Raw genomic sequence first — 25,000 nt, forward strand, 5'->3', positions numbered from 1 at the left:
AAGTGGTGTGAGAAATAGCCTTAAACTTTTTGTATTTGAGGCGCTGTTTTTGGGTTGTTCCCCTCAACCTGTGATTTCATTTTGGCATTGATTGGATGTTGCGTTCATGATATATGACATTTTTTCTACGACATAGACCCACATTCCACTCATTTTGAAACCATATAATCTCAGCCCCCGGCCCTTTGGCCGGGCGGAGATAATGACAATTGAGTTGAGAGTAATACAATGCCTACCTGAGCTCACTGGTGCCCCTGATGGTTAAGAGAAGTAATTCACACCTCATTCATATCTGACTCTTGTTTAAACCGCTAGCTCTAAACCAGTGTTGGAAAAAAAAGTACTGAAATGTTTTGCTTAACTAAAAGTATCAATATTGCAACGTGAAGTAATCTGTTACAAGTAAAAGTCCGGAATAAAAAATGTACAGTACTTGAGTAAAAGTACCAAAGTATTGGTATCAAAATGAGCTTAAAGTACCAAAAGTAAAAGTAATAAAACGTTTGGAAAATAGCAGATCTACAAGCTCATAATGTGCGCTTGTAGATCGGCTTTTTTCAAATAGCCTAGGTATAAAATAGGGCTAAAGTGGTTAATGTATGTTTTTTCATCTAATCATTTATATGTGCATAGTAACTAGTAACTAAAGCTTTCAAACAATTGTAGTGGTGCAACAGTACAATATTTGCCTCTGAGATGTAGTGGAGTAGAATTAAAAGTATAGACAATTGGAAACACTCCAGTAAAGTAAAAGTACCTCAAAATTGTACTTAAGTACAGTACTTGAGTAAATGTTTAGTTGCTTTACACCACTGCTCTAAACCGTGTGTGTGTGTCTAGGTGAACGGTGTGGACATGACAGGCCGCAGTCAGGAGGAGCTGGTGGCCATGCTGCGCAGCACCAAGCAGGGGGAGGGCGTGTGTGTGGTGGTGTCACGTCAAGACGACATCTTTCTACCCCGGGAACTGGTGAGCGCGCGCACACACACACACACACACACACACACACACACACACACACACACACACACACACACACACACACACACACACACACACAGGTTTGACTCTCGTTCTCTGGTGGGTTCGTGTGCGTGTCCCTCTGCACACCTCAGAGCTCCGATGCCCCCCCCCCCCCCCCCCCCCCCAACCCAATTCACCCTCCACCCATCACACACTCGCCACGGACTTCCTGTCCCCGGCTCTGGGTTGTTGATACAGCGGTGTGTGTGTGTGTGTGTGTGTGTGTGACAGGAAGTCCACATGGACACAAACACGCGTGCCCACTCGGGGCCCCCGCAGGAAGTGTGGCGAGTGCGTTAGGCACACACACACACACACCCACGCCTGTCGGTGTCAACGCTCCGCGGGTGTTAAGTGACTGTTTACCTGCTCCGGCTGACCCCTGACCCCCCACACACACACACACACACGCTCCTGCCCAGAATACATGAAACAGTGTCACACGTTATGTCAATGAACACACACACACACACACACACACACACACACACACACACACACACACACACACACACACACACACTCTTGAGAGTTGCCCACTGACAGGCAACTCTCCTCTCCTCTCCTCTTCAGTATTCCGATCACTCCTTTTCTTCTGTGACTTCAAAAGGTCTGTGAGAGGGACATGTAGGGGGCCTTTGTGGCGGGCGGACACATGTACACACACACACACACACACACACACACACACACACACACACACACACACACACACACACACACACACACACACACACACACACACACACACACACACACACACACACACACACTCAAGTCGTAAACACCAAGCGTTAGATAAACACTTGCGGACAGCCGCTGTGCTGTCTCACATATGCTCCCGCACGCGGCCACTTTTGCACACGCACACGCACACGCACACACACACACACACACACACACCAACACACGCTTCGACGCAAACACCCATGTCGCTGCTTCCGAAAATAGTTTGCCCTCATTAATAACCTAGCAGGCGTCGCATAACGAGTCCTCTTTTGAAGAGGGCTCGTCTACACTCCCACATCATGAGAGCTTGTGGAGTGTGTGTGTGGATTGATTCTTAAAGGGGAGTGAAAACCCCAGGCTGATTTTGTAGTTTGTTTTTCCAGCTCAGGTTAAAAACTACAGCAGATTAACCCATTAAAAGGATATTTCACTTTCAAAACTAATTTTGATCATTTTATCGTCTACTCAGGCTTTTGGGAGCACCCCGGACAGTTCTTAACACATTCGCTGCCAAGAACGCAGATCTGCGTTCTTTCAAAAAAATAATAATTTCAAAATAAAAGTTTTTATTTATTTTTTATTTTTTTTATTTGACCCAAAGACCAAGGAGATATGGTTTTTCGAAGATTTAGACTCCCATCCACTTCCTTGTTAACTTAAAACTTAAAAATTCTGTATCTCGGATCCTGAGTACTTTTATTTTTTCATTGAAAAAGTCTGGCAGTCTACTGTAGAAAATAAATAAATAATTTTGGCAGCCAATTTGTTAAGTTGCTTGATTCAGTATTTAGATATTTGATATTCATTTTATCAGACACGCCCCCTTCCTATACAAACCCATTATAACTTCAAACTCCATTTTAACCATGTTAGATTCATCAAGAACACCCGTCCTTGGTTCTGGTGTTTTGTGCCCCCTTTAAGACAAACTTTACACTTGGTTGCGTGCCGGTGTGGCACACCAAACATAGCCGATGTATAAGCCCACAACGCTTTGCGATCGGCGACATGGCACGGATTCGTGGATTTGCATGTCTCAATCAGGGATGTTGAATTTGTAGAGGCCCTCTGAGATGTAGCCATTATATGCAGCCTACACACACACACACACACACACACACACACACCACCGACGATGTTTGTCAGAAGACGCCGGTGCTCTTCAGTCAGCCAATCAGGAGACATGTAGGGCCGTGAATAGTCTCGCGCTCATTACCCATCAGCCCCGGCAAAATCTCTGGCTCTCTCTGTAGTCGGTCTGCCACAGACAAAACTGCAGCTGCTCTCACAAAACACACAAACCTATACATACTGAAGTGGAATATATTTCTCTCTCTCTCTCTTCCCCTCTTCTTTTCTCTCTCTCTCTCTCATCTGTTCTCTTCACAAATAGTCCAGGCTCTGCTCTGAAGTGGTAAATTGTGGCGGAAATGTTTATGTAGAGAGCTGGCGAGGAAGGAAGCGCCACACAAGAGAGAAAGCGAAAGATCGTCTCAAACACAAAGACGTAATGATGATGGTGATGCATCAGGCTGCCTTCGCCATCTGTCTCTCTCCGTGTGTGTGTGTGTGTGTGTGTGTGTGTGTGTGTGTGTGTGTGTGTGTGTGTGTGTGTGTGTGTGTGTGTGTGTGTGTGTGTGTGTGTGTGTGTGTGTGTGTGTGTGTGTGTGTGTGTGTGTGTGTGTGTGTGTGTGTGTGTGTGTGTGTGTGTGTGTGTGTGTTCGTATGAATATTAATGTCTATTTTTAGAGGCCGTTATATCTCACATGCGCCTGTGAAAAGCATCGCGCGTGTGTGTTGGGAGTGGGTTTTCATGTTTTGTCACCCAAAAAAAAACAGCATCCGTTAGACACAGAATATGTGCAGTTGATTAGTGCCGTTCGCATTCAGCCGTGCTATAATTTCCCGTTCTGCTATAATATATAGTCTAACTACACTACTTTTCCTCAATGTCAGGTCCGGGGACCTACAGAGGTCCAAATCAACGTTTATGGGTTTTAACTCTGAGAGTGTATACATGGAACCAAATAGACCCTTATGGGTCTGTAAACTCTGAGAGTGTACAAATGGAACCAAATGGACCTGTCAGGAGGGGAGGGGATGTTTTCAAACGGAGTGTCACTATGACTCAGACATAACCATATATAGAGTTCACTATGACTCAGACATAACCATATATAGAGTTCACTATGACTCAGACATAGCCATATATAGAGTTCACTATGACTCAGACATAACCATATATAGAGTTCACTATGACTCAGACATAACTATATATAGAGTTCACTATGACTCTGTTAGAGCCATTTTCTATTTTATCTGAATTGTGTTTATTCTGATTATTATTCAGAGTTATTATTCTGATATTCTTATTTATTGCCTGCTATATGAATTGCCTATTTTTTAGTTATTAATTCTATGTATCAGAATGGTTGGAATTGAGGGCTACTCCCCCTGGGAACGAAATGACTTGTGGGTGCTGGCCACCTGGGTGATAAGGAATGGGTGACACCCTGACAGAGAAATAATGTGAGACGGGGAAGCGTCACAGTTTGTTGACCGCGCAGGCTCTTTTTTGTTTTATGGTAATCAAAGTTTATGTTTATGCAACGGAGTGACCGTCAGCTAATAAATATTTTGTTTTGATGCAACTCTCGGATCTCCGTGCTGATTGATGTTTGTAAACAACAAGAGACGCGAGTATTACAATAGACTGCAACACCACCCCGACCAACAGTGGCTTTATTTATTTGATAGAAAGGCCACAATATTAGTCAACAAACTTGAGATCGTGCGGTGGAACAGGACAACGACCCCCTTTGAACTGCAGAGCGGCTTGGAAACGGCGACATTGAATGAAACTTGAACTTGGACTTGACGCTGTTTCCGTGTGAAAGGCCGTGAGTAGTAGCGTAGTAGACAAAGGGAGGACTCCGCTACGGCGGAGGACAGGCTTAAATCACTGCGCGCAACGCGCAGAGGAAAACTGGGCGTTTGCACTCGAAAAATGAAAGAGATTCAAACTGTGCTGGTACCAGGTGGAAATGTGAAAAATGTGAATGACGATGTTATCTCATTTAAAGGGTCACTTGATGAATTCAATGAATATCATGCGCTGGTTCAAAACCTCCTGAAGGACACAATAAAGGACGAGGATAGAACGCAATGGTATGAGCCAAAAGCGTCCGTTTTTATTGAATTCATAAAAGAAGTGGAAATATGGAAAAATGAACAAAACCAGTTGACTGTGCAGCCCCAGGACAGTATCTCCAATATTTCAAAACGCTCAAAAGCGAAATCAACAAAATCAACCACTTCATCGGTTACCGCAGCCAGACTCAAGGCTGAGGCTGAGAAGGCTGCACTCCTTATAAGGGCATCGACTTTAAAGGCAAAGCAGGCTCTGGAATTAGAGCAGGCTAAAATGCAAGCCAGACTGGAACAAATGGAACTGGATATATGCCTGGCCGAATCCGATGCTAGATTAAAAGTTCTGGCGGATCTTGACTCCATTTCACAACCACCAGCATCATCACTGCTCAAATCACAATCACAAATGTTACAGCCAAAATCACAGGATGATGCCATGAATGAGTATCTGGAAAATACTAAAACCCCAAGCATCAATATGGACTCAGAACCATTTCCAATTAACTCACTTGGAGCCAGACAAAAAATAAAAGTACAAGGACCATCAAACCCAGACCCAAGGCCACCAGAAATGTCAGCAACTCACAGCCAACAGCAACCAATAGGAATTGGAATTACAGTGTCAGACAATGATGACAGATTCTTGACTGTAATACAGAGGCAAAATGAGATTGCTGATTTACTGGTTGTGCAGCAAAAATTGACCTCACTTCCCTCTAAGGAAATCCAAGTTTATGATGGTAACCCTCTAGATTACCAGGCATTTATGAGGGCATTTGAGCATGGTATTGAGGAGAAGACCAGAAGCCACCAAGATAGGCTATATTACTTGGAACAGTACACCTCTGGACCCTGCAGAGAATTGGTTAGGAGCTGTCTCCATATGGATGCCAACACAGGCTACATTCATGCTAAAACACTGTTAAAAAAGCATTTTGGAGATAACATCAAAATCTCAAGTGCCTATATGGAGAAAGCTCTTAATTGGAAAAGTATTAAGGCAGAGGATGGAGATGCACTGCATGGTTACGCACTCTTTCTGAGAGGCTGTTGTAACGCAATGAGAGATTTGGAGGATATAGAGGACCTGGATCTGACCTCTAACCTGAAACTCATTGTGTCCAAACTGCCTTATAAATTGAAGGAAAAATGGAGAACAACAGCTTGTGATCTTCTAGAGCAAACACAAAGGAGAGCAAGATTGAGCCACTTGGTACTATTTATGGAAAAACAAGCGAGAATACTTCAGGACCCACTGTTCGGTGACATTCATGATCCTCTTGCCAATGTGAAGGTCTCAAAACCCAGGACTGCTGGTGAAGCAAACTCCAGCAGATTTAAGAGCAAGGGAAGTAGTTTTGCTACTACGGTGGCAACAGTGTCTGACAGCAAAACGGGAAAGTCACCTGTCAAAAGCAACATGCATTTTGGTGCATATGATTTCACATGCCTTTTCTGTACCGGCAAGCATCCCTTACCTGAATGCCAGAAAATGAATGTACAGGCACATGAAGACAAAGTTCAGTTTCTCAGGGAAAAAGGACTATGCTTTGGATGTTTGAAAGTGGGACATTTGAGCAGAAATTGTAAGAGAAGACTGACCTGCCAGAACTGCCAGGGAGACACCCTACTATTCTGCACATTAATAGATCCAAACCAGAGCTGGTCAAATCTAATAAGGTAGAGCAGCATGCTGTGAAGCCTGAGGAGACGTCATCTGTGACCAGCGCTCTGGTGTCACTAGGAGAGGGTGAAGGAACCGGGGCTGGTAAAGACTGCATACTTGCTATAGTGCCAGTTCAGGTGAAACTTCGCAATGGAAGTAAAAGTGTACTTGCCTATGCCTTCCTGGACCCAGGAAGTACAGATACATTCTGTACAGAGAAGCTCATGAGACAGCTTAACGCCAAGGGACGGAGAACTGAGGTTCTACTGCAGACCATGGGAACAGAGAAAACTGTCAAGAGCTATGAATTGACTGGTCTAGAAGTAGGCAATATGGAAGGCGATACATATCTGCCATTGCCCAAGTTGTACACCCAAAACAAGATACCTGTTACAAAGAGAAACATACTTACCCAAATGGATCTTGACAAATGGCATTACCTGCAGGAGATCAAGGTAAAGGAGATTGATGCTGATGTGGAGCTTCTTATTGGAGTGAATACTCCAAAAGCTATGGAGCCATGGAAAATCATCAATAGCCAGGAGAACGGCCCCTACGCAGTGAAAACATTGTTAGGATGGGTGGTGAATGGACCACTTCATGCTTCCACTGCTATGGAGGAGAAACGTCCTATGGCCTTAGTGAATCGTATCTCAATTGTTCACCTCGAGAACCTCCTCAAAGAACAATATGCTCATGACTTCCCTGAGAAGGAGTATGATGAGAAGAGGGAGATGTCAGTTGATGACAGAAAGTTCACACAGATTGCATCAAGCTCTGTTGCACTCAAAAATGGTCACTACCACTTACCTCTACCACTTAATGATCGGAATACCATCATGCCAAACAACTACCAAATGGCAGAGCAACGAGCATTGTACCTCAAAAGAAAATTCTCAAAGGATGAGGTCTATGCAGCTGAGTATAAAGAGTTCATGAGTGACATCATCATGAAAGGATATGCAGAGAAAGTACCACCAGAAGATCTACACCAGGAAAATGGTAAACTGTGGTACATACCACACCATGGTGTCTACCACAAACGCAAGAAAACTATCCGTGTGGTTTTCGACTGTGCATCATCCTATAAAGGTACATCACTCAACAAGGTACTCCTTCAGGGCCCTGATCTGGCCAACTCGCTCATTGGTGTTCTGCTCAGGTTCCGGCAGGAACCCATTGCCGTTATGGCAGATATCGAGAGCATGTTTCACCAAGTGCGTGTTAAAGAAGAGGATGTAGACCTGCTCAGGTTTCTGTGGTGGCCAGATGGCGACACCAGCAAAAGTCTGGAGGAGTACCGAATGAGAGTTCATCTCTTCGGCGCCGTATCTTCTCCAACCTGTGCCAACTATGCGTTGCAAAAGACTGCTGATGACAACGGTGAGAAATTTGATCCAGAAGTGGCTGACACAGTCAAATCAAATTTCTACGTCGATGACTGCCTCAAATCGGTAGCGACAGAGGAACACGCTATAGAGCTTGTTAAAGACCTGAGACAAATCTGTTCTCTCGGAGGATTCAAATTGACCAAGTGGGTTAGTAACAGTCGAGCTGTTCTGGCATCAATCCCTAACGATGACAAGGCAAAACAAATCAAGAACTTGGATCTGGACAGGGAGAAGTTGCCTAATGAAAGAGCCCTAGGACTGTACTGGGACATTGAGAGTGATATATTCAGTTTTCGTGTTGCTGTTAACAACAAAACACTTACCAGAAGATCTATACTCTCTACTGTCAGCTCTGTGTATGATCCCCTTGGTCTTCTTGCCCCTTTCATACTGAAGGCAAAGCAAATCCTTCAGCAACTCTGTAAGGACAAATATGGATGGGACGAAGTAGTTCCAATGGAACTGTCAAAACCATGGCAGCAATGGCTCAAAGATCTAGACCAGCTGGCCAGGTTTCAAATTGACAGATGTGTTAAACCAAAAAACTTTGGTCAAGTAAAGACTGCGGAATTGCATCACTTTTGTGATGCAAGTGAACAAGGCTATGGTACGGCAAGTTACCTGAGGTTCACAAATAGCCAGGATGACGTTCACGTGGCATTTGTGATGGGGAAATCGAGAGTTACTCCTCTTAAAGTAATAACGATTCCCAGATTGGAACTCACGGCGGCGACACTGGCTGCAAGGATGGACAAAATGCTTCGATTAGAGCTCCAAATAGGGCTCCAACAATCCACCTTTTGGACTGACAGCCAGTCTGTGTTGAAATATCTGCGAAACAAGACCAGGAGGTTCCACACCTTTGTGGCCAACCGGATTGCAGTGATCCACAACCTGTCAGAAGTCAACCAGTGGAGGTTTGTCGACTCCAAACAGAATCCCGCTGATGATGCATCGCGAGGACTAAAGATTGACTCCTTCCTCAGTTCTAAAACATGGCTTCAAGGACCAGAGTTTCTGGGAAGAGCTGAATCACAATGGCCAAGAACTCCAGAAAACCTTGGATCTGTTCTCTCAGAGGACCCTGAAGTGAGGAGAGAAGCAATTGTTTCAAGCATTGTTACCAATATGATGGACAAAACTCCAACAAGCAAGCTCATTGAGTACTACTCATCCTGGCATAGCCTAAAGAGAGCTGTAGCTTGGATGATGAAAATAAAGAAACTTCTTTTGGAGAGGAGTCAGAAGAGGAAAGAGACTTATTGGCTTAGGTCAAGTCACAACAAAGGAAAGTCATTGAAAGACCAGAACCTTTCAGTGGAGGACTTGGAAAATGCTGAAAACGCCATTATTTGTCATGAGCAAAGACAGCATTTCAAGGAAGAAATGTCCTCACTGGAGAAAGGGAAACAGTGCAATAAAGGAAGCTCCCTATACAAACTGGACCCTGTCATTGACTCTGGAATTCTGAGAGTTGGAGGAAGGATTAGGAGGATGGCCATGCCAACTGAGCTTAAACACCCTATGATCCTACCTAAACTTTCTCACGTTTCACAGTTAATATTGAACCACATTCACCATCAAGTTGGACATGCTGGAAGAGGACACATGCTGTCTAAACTTCATCAGAAGTACTGGCTGTCCGGTGCGAATTCTTCATCAAGGAAGATTATTAAGAACTGTGTTTTCTGCAGACGACTACAGGCCAAAGCCGGAGAGCAGAAAATGGCTGATCTCCCCTTAGATCGCATAACACCAGATCTTCCACCATTCACCCATGTGGGTATAGACTACTTTGGACCCATTGAGGTGAGACGTGGCCGTGCTCATGTCAAGAGGTGGGGAGTAATCCTTACTTGCCTAGTAAGCCGAGCTGTGCATCTGGAAGTTGCCAGTCACCTGAATACAGATGCATGCATTAATGCTCTTCGTAGGTTCATCTGTCGTCGAGGCTCAGTAAGAAGCATCAGATCAGACCGAGGAACCAATTTCATTGCATCGCAAAAGGAGTTGGAGGAGTCTGTAAAATTACTGGACAATAACAAAATCCAGAAAACGCTACTTAAAAAAGGAATTGACTGGATATTCAACCCTCCCTCAGGACCTCACCACGGTGGAGCGTGGGAGCGGCTAATTCGACTGGTCAAAAAGATTCTCTATTCAGTCCTGAAAGAACAGACACTGGATGACGATGCTCTACACACAATCCTGTGTGAGGTCGAAGCTATCATGAACGATAGGCCCATCACGACGGTGACAAATGACCCAAACGACCTTGAGCCGCTAACACCAAATCATCTACTTCAGTTGAAAACAAATCCAATAATGCCCCCAGGACTGTTTCGAAAAGAGGACCAATATTCAAGGAAGAGATGGAGGCAGGTACAATACCTCGCCGACCTATTTTGGAAACGTTGGACCAGGGAATACATTCCACTTATGCAAGAACGTCACAAATGGAATAAAATCAGAAGGAACTTCATCCCTGGAGATCTCGTTGTCATTATTGATGACAACGCACCGAGGAACTCGTGGCCCCTGGGACGAGTAGTCAAGACCCTTCCAGGACCAAAAGGACTTGTCCGCAGTGTCCTGGTAAAGACCAAGACCAACATCATCCAAAGACCCATCACCAAGCTCTGTCTGCTCCTGGAGGCAGCTGACTGAGCCTACTAAGCCATATTCTACTGGTCAAGTGCACCTCTGACCGGTGGATAAATGGACTTAATTCGACTCTGGTCTGCCCCCCCCCCTGGTCTGCCCCCCCCCCCCCCCTTCAGAGCAATGGACTAATGCACACATGCACACTCCGTGCTGGTCGCTTGGATCGTACATTCGTACATGAACTTTTTTGATCGTACACAGACTTTGGTCTCTTGAATTATGAACTCGTATACAGAGAAAAAGAAGAAAAAAGAAATGGACTTGAGTAAGCATACTGCATGCGGATAATTGTAATGGCTCTATGATTTATTATTTGGTAATTGCCATGTAATAAGCAATTCGGGGCTGGTATGTTAGAGCCATTTTCTATTTTATCTGAATTGTGTTTATTCTGATTATTATTCAGAGTTATTATTCTGATATTCTTATTTATTGCCTGCTATATGAATTGCCTATTTTTTAGTTATTAATTCTATGTATCAGAATGGTTGGAATTGAGGGCTACTCCCCCTGGGAACGAAATGACTTGTGGGTGCTGGCCACCTGGGTGATAAGGAATGGGTGACACCCTGACAGAGAAATAATGTGAGACGGGGAAGCGTCACAGTTTGTTGACCGCGCAGGCTCTTTTTTGTTTTATGGTAATCAAAGTTTATGTTTATGCAACGGAGTGACCGTCAGCTAATAAATATTTTGTTTTGATGCAACTCTCGGATCTCCGTGCTGATTGATGTTTGTAAACAACAAGAGACGCGAGTATTACAATAGACTGCAACACCACCCCGACCAACAGTGGCTTTATTTATTTGATAGAAAGGCCACAATAGACTCAGACATAACCATATATAGAGTTCACTATGACTCAGACATAACCATATATAGAGTTCACTATGACTCAGACATAACCATATATAGAGTTCACTATGACTCAGACATAACCATATATAGAGTTCACTATGACTCAGACATAACCATATATAGAGTTCACTATGACTCAGACATAACCATATATAGAGTTCACTATGACTCAGACATAACCATATATAGAGTTCACTATGACTCAGACATAACTATATATAGAGTTCACTATGACTCGGACATAACCGTATAGGGTTCCCACTGCAGCTACACCCACATATGGCGTGTGCCATGCTGACTGTGACTAACCTGACTCCACCAGATGGAAGAAGCTTGCTCCACACATTTGTTTCACAGCCTACTTCCATCTGGGACCTCGGTAGAAAGAAAAAGCTGCAAGACGGCGGTCCGTTTTTTCAAGCTACTTGGCAGGTGATTGGATGGGACCGTCTGTCTATCACCATCTGGGCGTGCTAACTCCAACCAATCATATTGACGTGTCTACATGACGTATAGTAGCTGCGCCAGCAGTAGCTCTTTCATATAGAGTGGGTGTGTAACTCTATGGGTGTGTAACTCTGAGAGTGTACAAATGGAACCTAATGGACCCTTACGGGTCCATTTGGTTACATTTGTACACTCTCAGAGTTATGGGGGTCCTTGAAAATAAGACAACCACTATGACTAAATGGAACAGAGCCTTAATTCGTACCATTGGTAACACCTGTGAAGGAAATAAGGATGGGGCCCAATTCATTCCCAAAATGGCTGCTGTGCATAGAGCCTATTGCATTCAGAATGCAACAACATTATGTCTAGTAACAACCCACTCCAAATAGCAGCATGCTACAATTACGAATAATAAACCATTATAGATTTGTCTTAGGTCATGCCATAAAAGAGTCTTCTGTCAAAAGATGATATCGTCCATAAGTACATAATAAAATCTAAGAGAAGGAAGGACAACCAACCATTGTGCGTATACAGTACTATACATAGAGCGATAATAGACAGATGCATGACTGGATTGATGGAAAAGGACAGCATTAGTGGAAGCATGCCTCGTGGTTGCGTCCGTACAGTTAGTTGTAATGACTTCCTTTCCCTCGAGAGTCACAACTGCATTACCGTCATGGAAGCCAGGGGCACGAAGGAAAACTCTGACGCAAATTCAAACATTTCTTTCTCTCTTTCTCTACCACACAAAATGCACACACACAAGGCACGCGTGCGCATACACACACAAGGCACGCATGCACATACACACACAAGGCACACATGCACGCGCACACACACGGACACGGACACACACACACGGACACACACACACACACACACACACACACACACACACACACACACACACACACACACACACACACGTACACACACACTGGCAAGGTGTTAAGTGCCCCTTTCCGTTGGGTTGCATGTTGACAGTGTTAACGTCCAGATACAGTAGGTGGTTTTATTGACAGACGTCACGCAACGCGACACATCTCACTGACCCGATGACAAACCCTCCATTCACATAGTCACAAACTAATGAAGGCACCTTCTTATTGTCCAATGTGTATCGTCTTTACTTTTCAGGATACAAATTCAAAAGCATCGAAAGTAGCAGATCTACAACCAGGGCATTAATTTACGGGGGAAAAAACGGTTAAACCTTGGAAATGAATCGTTTCTGCCCCGACAGCAGCAATATGCGTGTATGTCTTCACAGCGTGGCTCTGCATGAGGCTAGCCGTTTCTGTGTGTGCGCGCGCGCGTGTGTGTGTGTGTGTGTGTGTGTGTGTGTCCAAACCGCTGCACCAATCAGCGCCGCATTTCTTGTGCACACTACCATAAGGCCCAGGAAGTACCACACAATTCATCCACATGTTTTATTTAATTTTTTTAAAATATGTATTTAACCCTATCATTCTTTAATGGAAATCAGTGGAGCTCTGATCGTGGCTGAAACCTCGCCCAAATATGGGGTCAAATGTCATAGATACAGATATGTCATAGATGACTGATCACATGAAGTATGAGATCCAAGTTTTTAAGCCACACTGTTATTGAAGCCGGTCGTGTTTCTTTAAACGCGGTTGGATTTTTGATTAAGAGTGTTGTTTTTCAAATGGTCAACACCACTTTTTGCTGAAACTCTTTGCTTTGAATCCTTAACCTACCATCACAACACGTTGTTAGCGTATAGATTAGGTTTTCTCGTCCTGCAGAGTTAAAATGTGTTAAAAAGGGGACATATATTATCCTTAGAATCAATATTCGAGAAGGTTTTATTTGTCACTAACTTATGCAAGTACAATCAGTGAATTGTTAGCCCTAACCACTTAAACCCCGTGCATCCATTTTCTGAGGAAATCTATAGCTGAAAAATTCTGATCTACAAGCTCACAAAGCGTCGCAAAGCGACGCTTTGTGAGCTTAAAGATCAGGAATTTTCAGCAAAGATATTTAGTGTCGTGTGAAAACAGAAAAGTTACTAATAGCCCTGAGGGACTACGCTCAACCAAGTACAGTATAGGGTTTTAAGTGGTTAAAACAAACCGTGGGTTGTCCTTGATGACCCTGAAGAGCTGGCTGGAGAGATGGAACACTATTTCAGCAGCATTAAGATGCGAGGTGTCTTCTCCCATTCAGCGCAAAGAATGCCTCTAAAAAGCTTTAGAATTAGACCAATTATCAGCACACAAAGACAGAATGGAACCCCCACCCCCCACCCTGCCTTACTCGTACTCCGGAGCGCTCTCTCTCTCGCTAATTAAAAAGTGATAAGTTGTAATCTGATTGTTTTATTTTCGCGCCTTGTCGACATTTTGGCGTACGGGCGGCGCTTAGTTTAGTGGGCTAAGAGATCAGAGTGATGCCTTCTGGCGGGGAACTATTGTTTGTGGGGTTTGGGAAAGAGCGAGGGAGTGTGTGTGTGTGTGTGTGTGTGTGTGGGTGCGGTGTGGTGTGCTGAGTGCACATACATTCAAACCTTTGTGTGTCCTTGGCGTGTGTGTGCCAGAGTGCTGACTGTGCCAAGGACAGGATACAAGGGGGTCACTTTGCACGCGGCTGATCTGCGTCCAGCGAGCCTAAAGGCCGCGCCACAGGAAGCAAGGTCGACTGACAGAAGGCTTGTCTGTCTGCCTGACCTGTGTGTCTGTCTGTAGACTGTCTTCTCTGCGTACTGAAAACGGTGACCTTTTTTTTTGGGGTGCATCGACGTCACTGTTGAATTTCAGCCTTTTAGACGTCAACTAATGTTTTCTGGCTGTTTTAGGCAAGGGATAATCAATGGGGACCAGGTCATTATTGAGAAATAAACCCTGACATGGTGATGAGACCCGACGCGATAGCAAAGGGGTCCAATTTTCAGTACTTTTAAATATTGTACTTTTACTCCACTACAATTATTTGAAAACTTTAGTTACTTTGTAGATTTTTTCCAATTATCATTGGACACATATAGGCACCCTCGTGAAAAAAGGTTCCACGGCAAAGGCTGAGGCGCGCCTGGCAGACATCGAGGCGGTTAATTGATTGCCAGGAGACTATCCACCCCCCCCCCCCCCACCCCCAACCCCACCCCCCCCCACCGCTGTCGTCAGCGAGAGCGCCGCGAGATCTCATCTTAATTGAATGTCGCTCTCGCGGCTAATCCCGCTGCTATTTATTTATTTATTAATTTATAAATCCTCGCCAACAAAAGGCTCTGTGTGTAATCTTTATGAGTCAACCTCCCTCCCCGCAGGCAGGCGCGCACACACACACACACACACACGCGCGCTAGCACGCTAGCACACACGCTAGCACACTCACATACACGCACGCACCCACAAACGCACGCACGCAACACACACATACTAAGAGAAAGACTTCTTTTGTCTCCGTATTGGCTGTGTAGGAGGGGGTCAGAGCTACCCCCTCTGGTACCAGTCTGCCCCCAAGGCACGGGCATTAGGTGATGTTTTTTTTTTTTTAAGTATGTCTGCACCCGTGTGTATGTGTGTGTGTGTGTGTGTGTATGTGTCTGTGTGTGTGTGTGTGCGCACCATTCTCAACGACAGTGCTTGTGTGGTTGCGTGTGTTCACGTGCGTGTTAATAACTTGGGAGCGAACGGTGCGGTCCTAACCTCAAAGCCCCTCCAGCACCCCCACCAACCCCCTAGATGTGTTGTTGTTCGACCACCTTCCACTTTGACGTGTTGTTATTGGAGCCGCGGATCAAAACGGGAACACTCGCCCCCTCCCAGGTCGCTGTCTCTCTCTCTCCTCTCACATTGGTCTCCCGCCCAACAACAGGAAATGGCGGATTGACAGGCCAATCATTGTAATTCCTCCTGGTGTTAGGTGACAGATGGGTAAAGGCAGTGTGGTGGGCAGTAACGAACAACATATACTTGAGTACCGTACTCAACCCAGACCTGAAGCCGATTCTACAAATGTCTTCTAAATCCCAACAGTATTCTGAACAAAAACGTATGTTTCTATATCAGTGGTGCTCAAACTTTTTCATGTCAACGACCCCCAAATGTATATGTATTTAGCCGCGGACCCCCATCTCAAAATATGTTGTTCCAGGGACCCCCCAGAAGCAAAGATTTGAGTTACAAATGTTTGCTTGAAAACAATACATATTCAAAGATTTGCACACATTTTCACGATTTAGAAAAAATAGCAGATCTACAAGTTCATAGCGCGGCACTCGGTTCCGCGCTATGAGCTTGTATATCTGCTATATTTGAATAGCCAACGTGTAAAATAATGCTTTTTACGTATATCTGTACTTGGAGTATTTGCATCTTCAGTTACTTATGACTTTCACTCCACTACATTTCAAAGACAAACATTGTACTTTTGACTCATCTCTAGGAAGGGGAAAAAGTGTGTTACGAATTGACCACCTAAGCCCCATTTCAAATACAGTGAACATATCAGATCTGCAAGCTCTCGTTGTGAGGTTGTAAATCTGCTATTTTCACTACTATTGATATTTTGTTAAATTTTCAGGAAAATCTTTGAATTTTGGGGAAGTTCATCAATATAAAAAATGATAACGTACTTGGAAAGTTTCACTTTTGAATACGTAACTATATTTAAAAGCATGTGCTTTTGAATACTTAAAAGCAAGTGTGCTTAAACTTAACTACACATTTGACAGAGCAAGTATTAATATTTAACCAGGAGTATCCATACTTTGACTCAAGTACTGAGGTCGAGTACTCTGTCCATCACTGTTCTCATGTGTCTCCCCAACAGGAAGTAGCGGATTGACAGGCCAATCACTGTAATTCCTCCTGGTGCTAGGTGACGGGTACAGGGGGTCGTGTTGACATAGTAAATCCTCCTAGACCTGAGAAACACTCATAATAACCCATTAAGACCCAAGATATGAATCTACAAATGTCTTCTAAATCCTATACCAGTTTTCTGAACAAAAAACTGTGTTGCTATAATCAGTAGTTCTCAAACTTTTTCATGTCAAGGACCCTCAAAATTATGTATTTGGCCACGGACCCCCTTCTCAACATATGTTGTTCCAGGGATCCCCAGAAGCAAAGATTTGAGTTGTCACTTTGAAAATATAAATATTCAAATATTTGCAAAAAAACTTCAAGAATTTTCAAAAATATCAGATCTACAAGCTCATAGCGTGGCACTCGGTTATTTTTGAATAGCCAGATACATCTTAAAATGACACGGATGCGTTCCCGCTCTCAATGGATTAAACTAGACTCCATGATGGATTCTACTTTCTGAGGATAATCACCATCTCATATGCATGTACTGTCGTACAACTTCGCTCCACACACTTTCATCAGGATTAACAATTTATCGCGGCGCTATAGCATTCCGTTTGGCGGTGTGACCCCGGCTCCTTTGATTCTACAAAATTATCTGCACACGCATGACACAGCATCTGAGATCACTAACGCTGTGACCCAGAATCTGAGATCACTAGCCCCCTAGAAGCAGATACATGGATATAATATTGAACCCTTCAAGGGCATGAGTTAACACATCTCCTGCCAAGGTATTAAACATTGTTTGTCATCCCCTTGCCAGCGTAATTACCTTAATCCGATGATCTTTGAAACGCTGTGGAAGCGACATTGTGTACAAAAAAATAAATAATAATAAAATAGGCCCTTTGGGTAGGCAGAGGGATCTGTGTATTCAGAGGAACAACAACATTCCAACCACAATCCGCCTTTTTCGGGCTACGGCCCGCTGAAAACGGTGTTTTTTAATGCAAAAAAAAAAGCAACTGAGTTAGTGGTGTTTTTCTAAAAATTCCATAGACAGGGCAGATGGATGTGACATTTTTTGGAATGACGTCACATACTTCTTCTCTTTGTTTTTGATAGAAAGACTTTATGCGTCTTGGCGGGCAAGTGGACTATTTAACTTTATGCGTCCATGGCAGGTATTGTGTTAAAGGTAGGGTAAGTGATATGTTTTTTTGTTGAAATAAGTATAACGTTGCTTTATATTCTGAGTGTTTGTTCAGCAACAGGGGTCTCCCCGTCCCTCCAACTCTTGATTAAACAGAACATGCAATTTCAGGTCAGGATACAGATTAAACAAGTGATTGGAAGACAACATATTGTGCAGACAAAACCCACCTGAACATGCATTTCCTGTTTATTAAAGTGCTGGAGAGACATGGAGACCCCCGTTACTTAACATACACTCTATAGCAATGGTTACTACCATCATATAGAGCTATAACCTTTTAACCCATTAAGACCTGAAGCCGATTCTACAAATGTTTTCTAAATCCCAACAGTATTCTGAAAAAGAAACGTATGTTTCTATATCAGTGGTGCTCAAACTTTTTCATGTCAAGGACCCCCAATATTATATTTGGCCGCCGACCCCTATCTCAAAATATTTTGTTCCAGGGACCCCCCAGAAGCAAAGATTTGAGTTAAAAATATTCGCTTTAAAGCAATACATATTCCAAGATTTGCACACATTTTCACGATTTCTCAAAAATAGCAGATATATGAGCTTGTAGATCTGCTATTTTTGAATAGCCAAAGTGTAAAATAATGCTTTTTAACTCAAATCAAAAAGTGACACAGATGCATTCAATGTTTTAACACATTGTGTGCCAGAGGTTTATTAAAATAGGCTACATCCAGTGCCAGCATATCTTCCATCCACTTACGCTGATATGTTTCGTGCTGTAGAAGCCCCGACGCGGACGTGCATGTAAACAAAGCGTGCGTGCGAGACGGCGGAGGGTCCCGACTAACGCCTGGAACAATAATATTTCTAACGTGATCCTCCATTGCAGAGTGATCGCCGATCGAAAACGGCTCACTTCCACCACGTTAAAAAGAAATAGGAGATATTAAGCTTTTAGTCAAGGAGTTAACATTGGAGCGGACAAACGGAAGCAATTTTGACATGGATCCACATCCGGCCTCTCCTTCTTAGAGACTCCTTGGCTGATCCCAAAGTTTCGTTTGAGCGCCCCACGTGGGAAAAATATATTAAAAAAATGGTCCAAAAACTGTCCGGACCGTTTATGGCAACACGACTTGACCAACTCTGACCAACAAACTTGATTTTGATGTGTGTGCGCAAGTGTGTGTTTGCGTGTGCGTGCGTGCGTGTGCGCTTGTGAGCACGAGGTCTCAGACTTCCGTGTGTGTGTGTTGGCTGCAGGGACCGATTAAACACTCACGGAGGCCCCAAGGCCAATTATCTTCCAGGGACCCCCCAGGCAGTACCCGGATAGAGAAGTTGGGTGGGCACGCAAACACGCTGCTCCAGTTGTAAGGCGTGTCTGGGTGAAGAACGCACCTTTACAGTCTATCAGACATGTATTTGCATGTAAAACAAATCTGTCAGATAGGCCGTGCCTCCCTACCTGTACGCTCGCCTCTCTTTGAAATGAATCTCTAAACGCCTCCCATGTGAATCTTAAGAAACATTGTACAGTGTACGTGCTCCTACTTTTTTTTTCTCCACCCGCATATGATGCTAACGTTCTAAATATCCTGTACACACCTGTATACCCGTATCATGTATATATCTTTATTTGTTCCATTTAACCATGTTCTATCTCTTTCCCCTTGCTCTCTCTCTACCTGTCCTCTCTGTTGTCACGGAATACAAAAAATGTAGCGCACACGAAACAAAATGTAGAAATTCACCCACCGCTTTAAACCCGCAAACTGTGATGTGACACATACAGCTGATTCTGACTCTGAAAACTGTCGATCAGCCTCGGCTCCCAGAGGCCCCCTGAGGGGTCCATATCAGTCAAGGGCCCCCAGGACACAGCCCCCCCCCCCCCCCCCCCCCCCCCCCCCCCCCCCCCCCCCCCCTCATTCGCCGCCGGTCCCATAAGCCATCCACGGATGGCTGCGCGACAGGTCCTCTGGAAGAGAGGAAGGGTACATAGGATCGCTCATTGTGTTGAGGGGGGGGTGGGGGGTGTGCTCTTTACCTGATGTAAGACGCTGGCAATGTTCTCTCACACACACTGTGACAGCAGCCTGTGACTGGCACATGCCCGCTGAGATGATCTATGCTATGAAATATTAAAAAATGTGCTCCTTTTGACAGGTTGGTTCCAAGCTTTTTTTAAATTAATGAGACCGCACGAGATCGGACAAAGCGGGAGAGTGACATGATAGGTCACTCCTGTTATCTCTCTGTCTCTGTCGTCTGCATTGAACACTATGCACTGAAATGTGTGCCTTGACGCGCACCGGAAATAGCAGATCTACAAGCTCACAATGCGTCACATTGTGCGCTTGTAGATCGGCTATTTCTGCTCGACACCGTCACGCGACTAAGTGCGGACAGACAGAGGCAGCTAGCATGGTTTTGTTAGCAGCGGTGCAATGCATCAAGCTACATTTCATGCTAGCATAGGGCGCCGTCCGTGCACAAGCGCGCACGCACACACACACACACACACACACACACACACACACACACACACACACACACACACACACACACACACACACACACACACCCGTGTGCACAGATAGTCACACACGCTCTTAAACTCCCGTCCCCTGTTGAAAGCGGGGCCAGGGCTCGCAAACTGACGTGGTGTCAAGGTGTGCGCCTTGAGGGACTCCACGTTTCTTTTAGCCCGGGCGTCTCCGGCTCCCCGTTCTGTCATGTTGTACTTACACTCTCGTCACCCCTCTTTTTTCCCCTCCCTCCCTCCCTCCCTCCCTCCCTCCCTCCCTCGCACCCCCGGTTTTCATTTTCATCAGAGCAATTTTTTTTCTTCAGAGGTAATTTTGACGAGAGAGAGAGAGGGAGTGAGAGAGGTAGAGAAAGAGTTAGAGGGGGGGGGGGAGTGAGAGAGACAGACAGACTGACATACGGACAGGGGAGAGGGGGGAATAATGTGGTTACCAAAAAAATAAGGTGAGGGGGGGGGAAAAAGCGAACGAGAAATTGATGAAAGGGGAAGGGAGAGCGAGAGATGATGAGGGGAGGTGGGGAAATGGAAAGATGGCAAGATTGAGCGATTAGAACGGAGAAGAAAGGAGAGAGAGAGAGCAAGAGAGAGATGTGAATTAAAGAGTAGCAGGTGTACCTCAGGGATGGGTTATTATATTTAAATGCTTCATCTCTACCTCTAACACCAACCCCCGCCAATCGCTCTTTCTCTCTCTCTCTCTCTCTCTCTCCCCCCTCCATTGTGGTCCGTGGTGGGGTGGTGGGGTTGAGGGGTGGTGGGGTTTGGGTTGGGGGGCGAGGGGGGGGTAGATCAGTACATTATGAAAAGGTTATTACGTTTTCTTTACAATTGTCACGTCCGCGCCTCCCTGTGCCCTTCCTCTCCAAATGGAATAACCTCTGCCATTCCCCATTTCTCTATCCACATTATCCATCTCTCTCTCCCTCTCTCTACAGTACAATACACACCTGCTCTCCTTGTATTGCTTTCTGTCTGTCTGTATGTCTCCTTGTCTGTCTCTTGTCTGTCTGTCTGTCTGTCTGTCTATCTCCGTGTCTGTCTGCTTGTCTCTGTCTATCTGCTTGTCTCTCTGTCTATCTGATTGTCTCTCTGTCTGTCTCCTTGTCTGTCTGATTGTCCCTCTGTCTATCTGATTGTCTCTCTGTCTATCTCCTTGTCTGTCTGATTGTCCCTCTGTCTGTCTGTCTGTTTGTCTCTCTGTCTATCTCCGTGTCTGTCTGATTGTCCCTCTGTCTATCTGATTGTCTCTCTGTCTGTCTCCTTGTCTGTCTGATTGTCCCTCTGTCTATCTGATTGTCTATCTGTATGTCTCCTTGTCTGTCTGATTGTCTCTCTGTCTGATTGTATCTCTGTCTGTCTGTCTCTCTGTCTGCTTGTCTCTCTGTCTATCTCCTTGTCTGTCTGCTTCTCTCTCTGTCTGATTGTCTCTCTATCTGTCTCTCTGTCTGTCTGTCTGTCTCTCTGTCTGTATGCTTGTCTCTCTGTATGTCTCCGTGTATGTCTGTATCCTTGTCTGTCTGCAATTACAATGTAGTCATTTAGCAGACGCTCTTACCCAGAGAGCCTTACAGTAAACAAGGTAAACACATAGATAGAATGCAGAGAATCAGAGACATAGAATGCAGCCGATCGACAAGCTCACGTGAGCTTGTCGATCGGCTATTTTCGGCCAAAAGCTTTCCCCCGCGATACGGAGGCTGGGGTTAAGGGGTTAACATTGGGGTGGGAGGAAGAAGGTGGCAGGATGGGGTACGTGTGTGTGTGTGTGTGTGTGTGTGTGTGTGTGTGTGTGTGTGTGTGTGTGTGTGTGTGTGTGTGTGTGTGTGTGTGTGTGTGTGTGTGTGTGTGTGTGTGTGTCCTGCTGTCAGCCTCCCTTCATGTCTCCTCTCCTCCGCACAGCCCCGGCTCTAATTTATCATCTCCCTCTCTCTATCATGTATCATCTTTATTTTTATCTTCATCCACCTGTTTCACCTCTCTCTTTCACACATGCCTCTCCTTTTTGTCAACGTGCAGTGTTGCTTGTGTGTGTGTGTGTGTGTGTGTGTGTGTGTGTGTGTGTGTGTGTGTGTGTGTGTGTGTGTGTGTGTGTGTGTGTGTGTGTGTGTGTGTGTGTGTGTGTGTGTGTGTGTGTGTGTGTGTGTGTGTGTGCGTGCGTGCGTGCGTGCGTGAATTAGCATTCCTATGCTTGTCAGTACCATGCATGTGAATTGCATATACATTATATACTTGTGAACACTTCCTCAAATCCTCAGTCTTAATCTAGCCTTGTGTAAGACTGAGAGTTACAACATGGAGGGTTACATTTTGTACACTCCAAAGGTGCGTTCCCACCGCAAGATCAGGGTTGTAGTGGTCTGCAACGCGTCGCTACGGCGTACGTGACCACCTTGTTTGACCAACACGCACACATGCCACAGATGCACTGGCGTGCACGTGCGTGCGCGCCCACGAGACTGCGTGCCCGTTACATCGAATCAAGTGCTGTGACTGTGAATGCCTGTGTGATTTGCAAGGATACTACCACTGTGCAGTGTTCATTTTGACAGCAAGTTTTGATTTAGTCTTTTGAATAACTCACCATTTAGTTTGTCCTATTTTAGTCTTCTGAAATTGTTAAGTCTTTGTCTAGTCTAGTCAACTAAATATCAAAACCTTAAGTATTTTAGTCTTAGTCAAAAACAATTACACTGCAGCATTTTCTGATTTAGTCTTAGTCTTTTGAATAACACATCATTTAGTTCTAGTCCTATTTTAGTCTTCTGAAAATTGTTTAATCTTAGTCTTAGTCTTTTGAATAACACACCATTTAGTTTGTCCTATTTTAGTCCTCTGAAAATTGTTTAGTCTTAGTCGACTAAATATCAAAACCTTAGTCTTTTAGTCTTAGTCTTAGTCGACAAAATTAACACTGCCACTGTGGTAGCCTAGCATAAAGCTTTGTTGTTGGTACTCAATCCATTCAGACATGAGGCCGATTCTACAAATGTCTTCTAACAGTTTTTGAAAAAGAAAAAAGTTTTTTCAAAAGAAACACAGTGGTTCTCAAAATCGTTGGTTTCGCGCTATGAGCTTGTATATCTGCTATTTTTGAATTTCTATTTGTGCATCATTAAAATAGCATATGACCAGCTATCAAATCAACACTGCACAAGATTAAATATTTGTTTGAGCACCGCGATTACATACAAAGTCATTGCAAAGACGTTGCAGCACGCGCGCGGACAGTATCTTTCCTTCCAGGCGGAAATTCCCAAGAGAGGTGACGTCCGCCTCACGTTCACCAACGCCGACCAGCGCGACGACCAAAGTGAAGTGATTCAAGTGTCGTTTCTTTTAAATAAAGGACATTTTTTTTAATTCCTGCCCGTCTTTCTTTCTCTCCAGAAAGAGGAGGACGGGGTCAACCTGTTCCTGGAGGACGGCCGCGAGCAGCTCATGTATGAGATCCCGCTGAGCGACAGCGGCTCGGCGGGCCTGGGGGTCAGCCTGAAGGGCAACAAGTCCCGGGAGACGGGAGAGGACCTGGGCATCTTCATCAAGTCCATCATACACGGAGGAGCCGCCCACAAGGTAAACCCTTCACGTCATATACATGGGGTCCATTCGTTTGGCATGACGCTGTTAGCAAGAGAGCCTTTCGTAAGAGTGTCAGTCTGTGAGCCTATGTGTTTTTTTTAAAAATATGTATTAAATATGTAACCAGTGGTGTAAAGTAGCTAAGTACATTTACTTAAGTACAATTTTGAGGAAGTTGTACTGTACTTGAGTATTTCAAATTTCCAATACTTTTACTTCTACTCGGTTTACTTTTTTTATTTTTTTATTTTCTGAAACCGCTCCATAGGCGGCGCTATAAGGAGGAGCTTGGGGGTCTCTAAGAAGACCCCAAGAATGTTAGCCTACAGTGGGCTATATATGTACAGTAGACGTTGTGTATTATTATGTCACATGCGTAATTACCAGGGGTGCACATAACTGGTGCGCAGGTGCGCATGCGCACCCAAAATAAAAAATGCGCACCACATCAGGCGACGCGAGGCGCTTTTGCGCACCAACAGCTGTCCAAGCTTTTATTTTTTAGCAAAACTAAAAAATAAAAGCCTGGAGATCGAGGCTAGGAATTTACTTCCTGAAGCCACACTCACACAATCACTCTAAAGCACCCGTAGGCCCCATGTACAGCCATTAGGCACAGGGGTAGAGATATGACTCGCGCCGCCTCGCATCGCCTCGCATTGCCTCGCTGGCTGCGTGAGCGGCTGTTAGAGGCACTCGTCACCGATGATGAACGCACCGTAATGGTGCAAAATATGCCGTGAACGTCCCAATCTGGCGGATAAAATCAGCGCAGCAGCACAGGGCACCAACCTTGGGGGCTTTATGTAACAGCGTGAGAGAAAAAAAACGGCGAAAATCGGCGGAATTTAGAAGCAGAGCGTCCGTTTTTTTTTACTTTGTAGATTGATTATTATCACTAAACATACGTTAAACGCTTCAGCCCCTTATACATTTCGGCCATTTGAAAATAGCAGATCTACAAGCTCACAATGCGTC

At 44.7% G+C, this 25,000-nt stretch overlaps 1 protein-coding gene across 4 annotated transcripts in view; it reads left to right on the forward strand.

Annotated features, from left to right (window-relative positions):
* Nucleotides 1-25,000, forward strand: part of LOC311041079 (partitioning defective 3 homolog B-like) — a 336,525-nt gene that overhangs the window by 110,195 nt on the left and 201,330 nt on the right. For all 4 annotated transcript variants that reach the window (XM_084051519.1, XM_084051520.1, XM_084051522.1 and 1 more), the window contains 2 exons: nt 841-969; nt 23,831-24,016. In XM_084051519.1, coding sequence (XP_083907645.1) covers nt 841-969; nt 23,831-24,016 — 315 coding nt within the window. The remainder of the gene's footprint in view (nt 1-840; nt 970-23,830; nt 24,017-25,000) is intronic.

The sequence above is a fragment of the Gymnoscopelus microlampas genome (assembly GCF_963454915.1).
Source record: "Gymnoscopelus microlampas genome assembly, chromosome: 24".
In the NCBI taxonomy this organism is placed as follows: domain Eukaryota; kingdom Metazoa; phylum Chordata; class Actinopteri; order Myctophiformes; family Myctophidae; genus Gymnoscopelus; species Gymnoscopelus microlampas.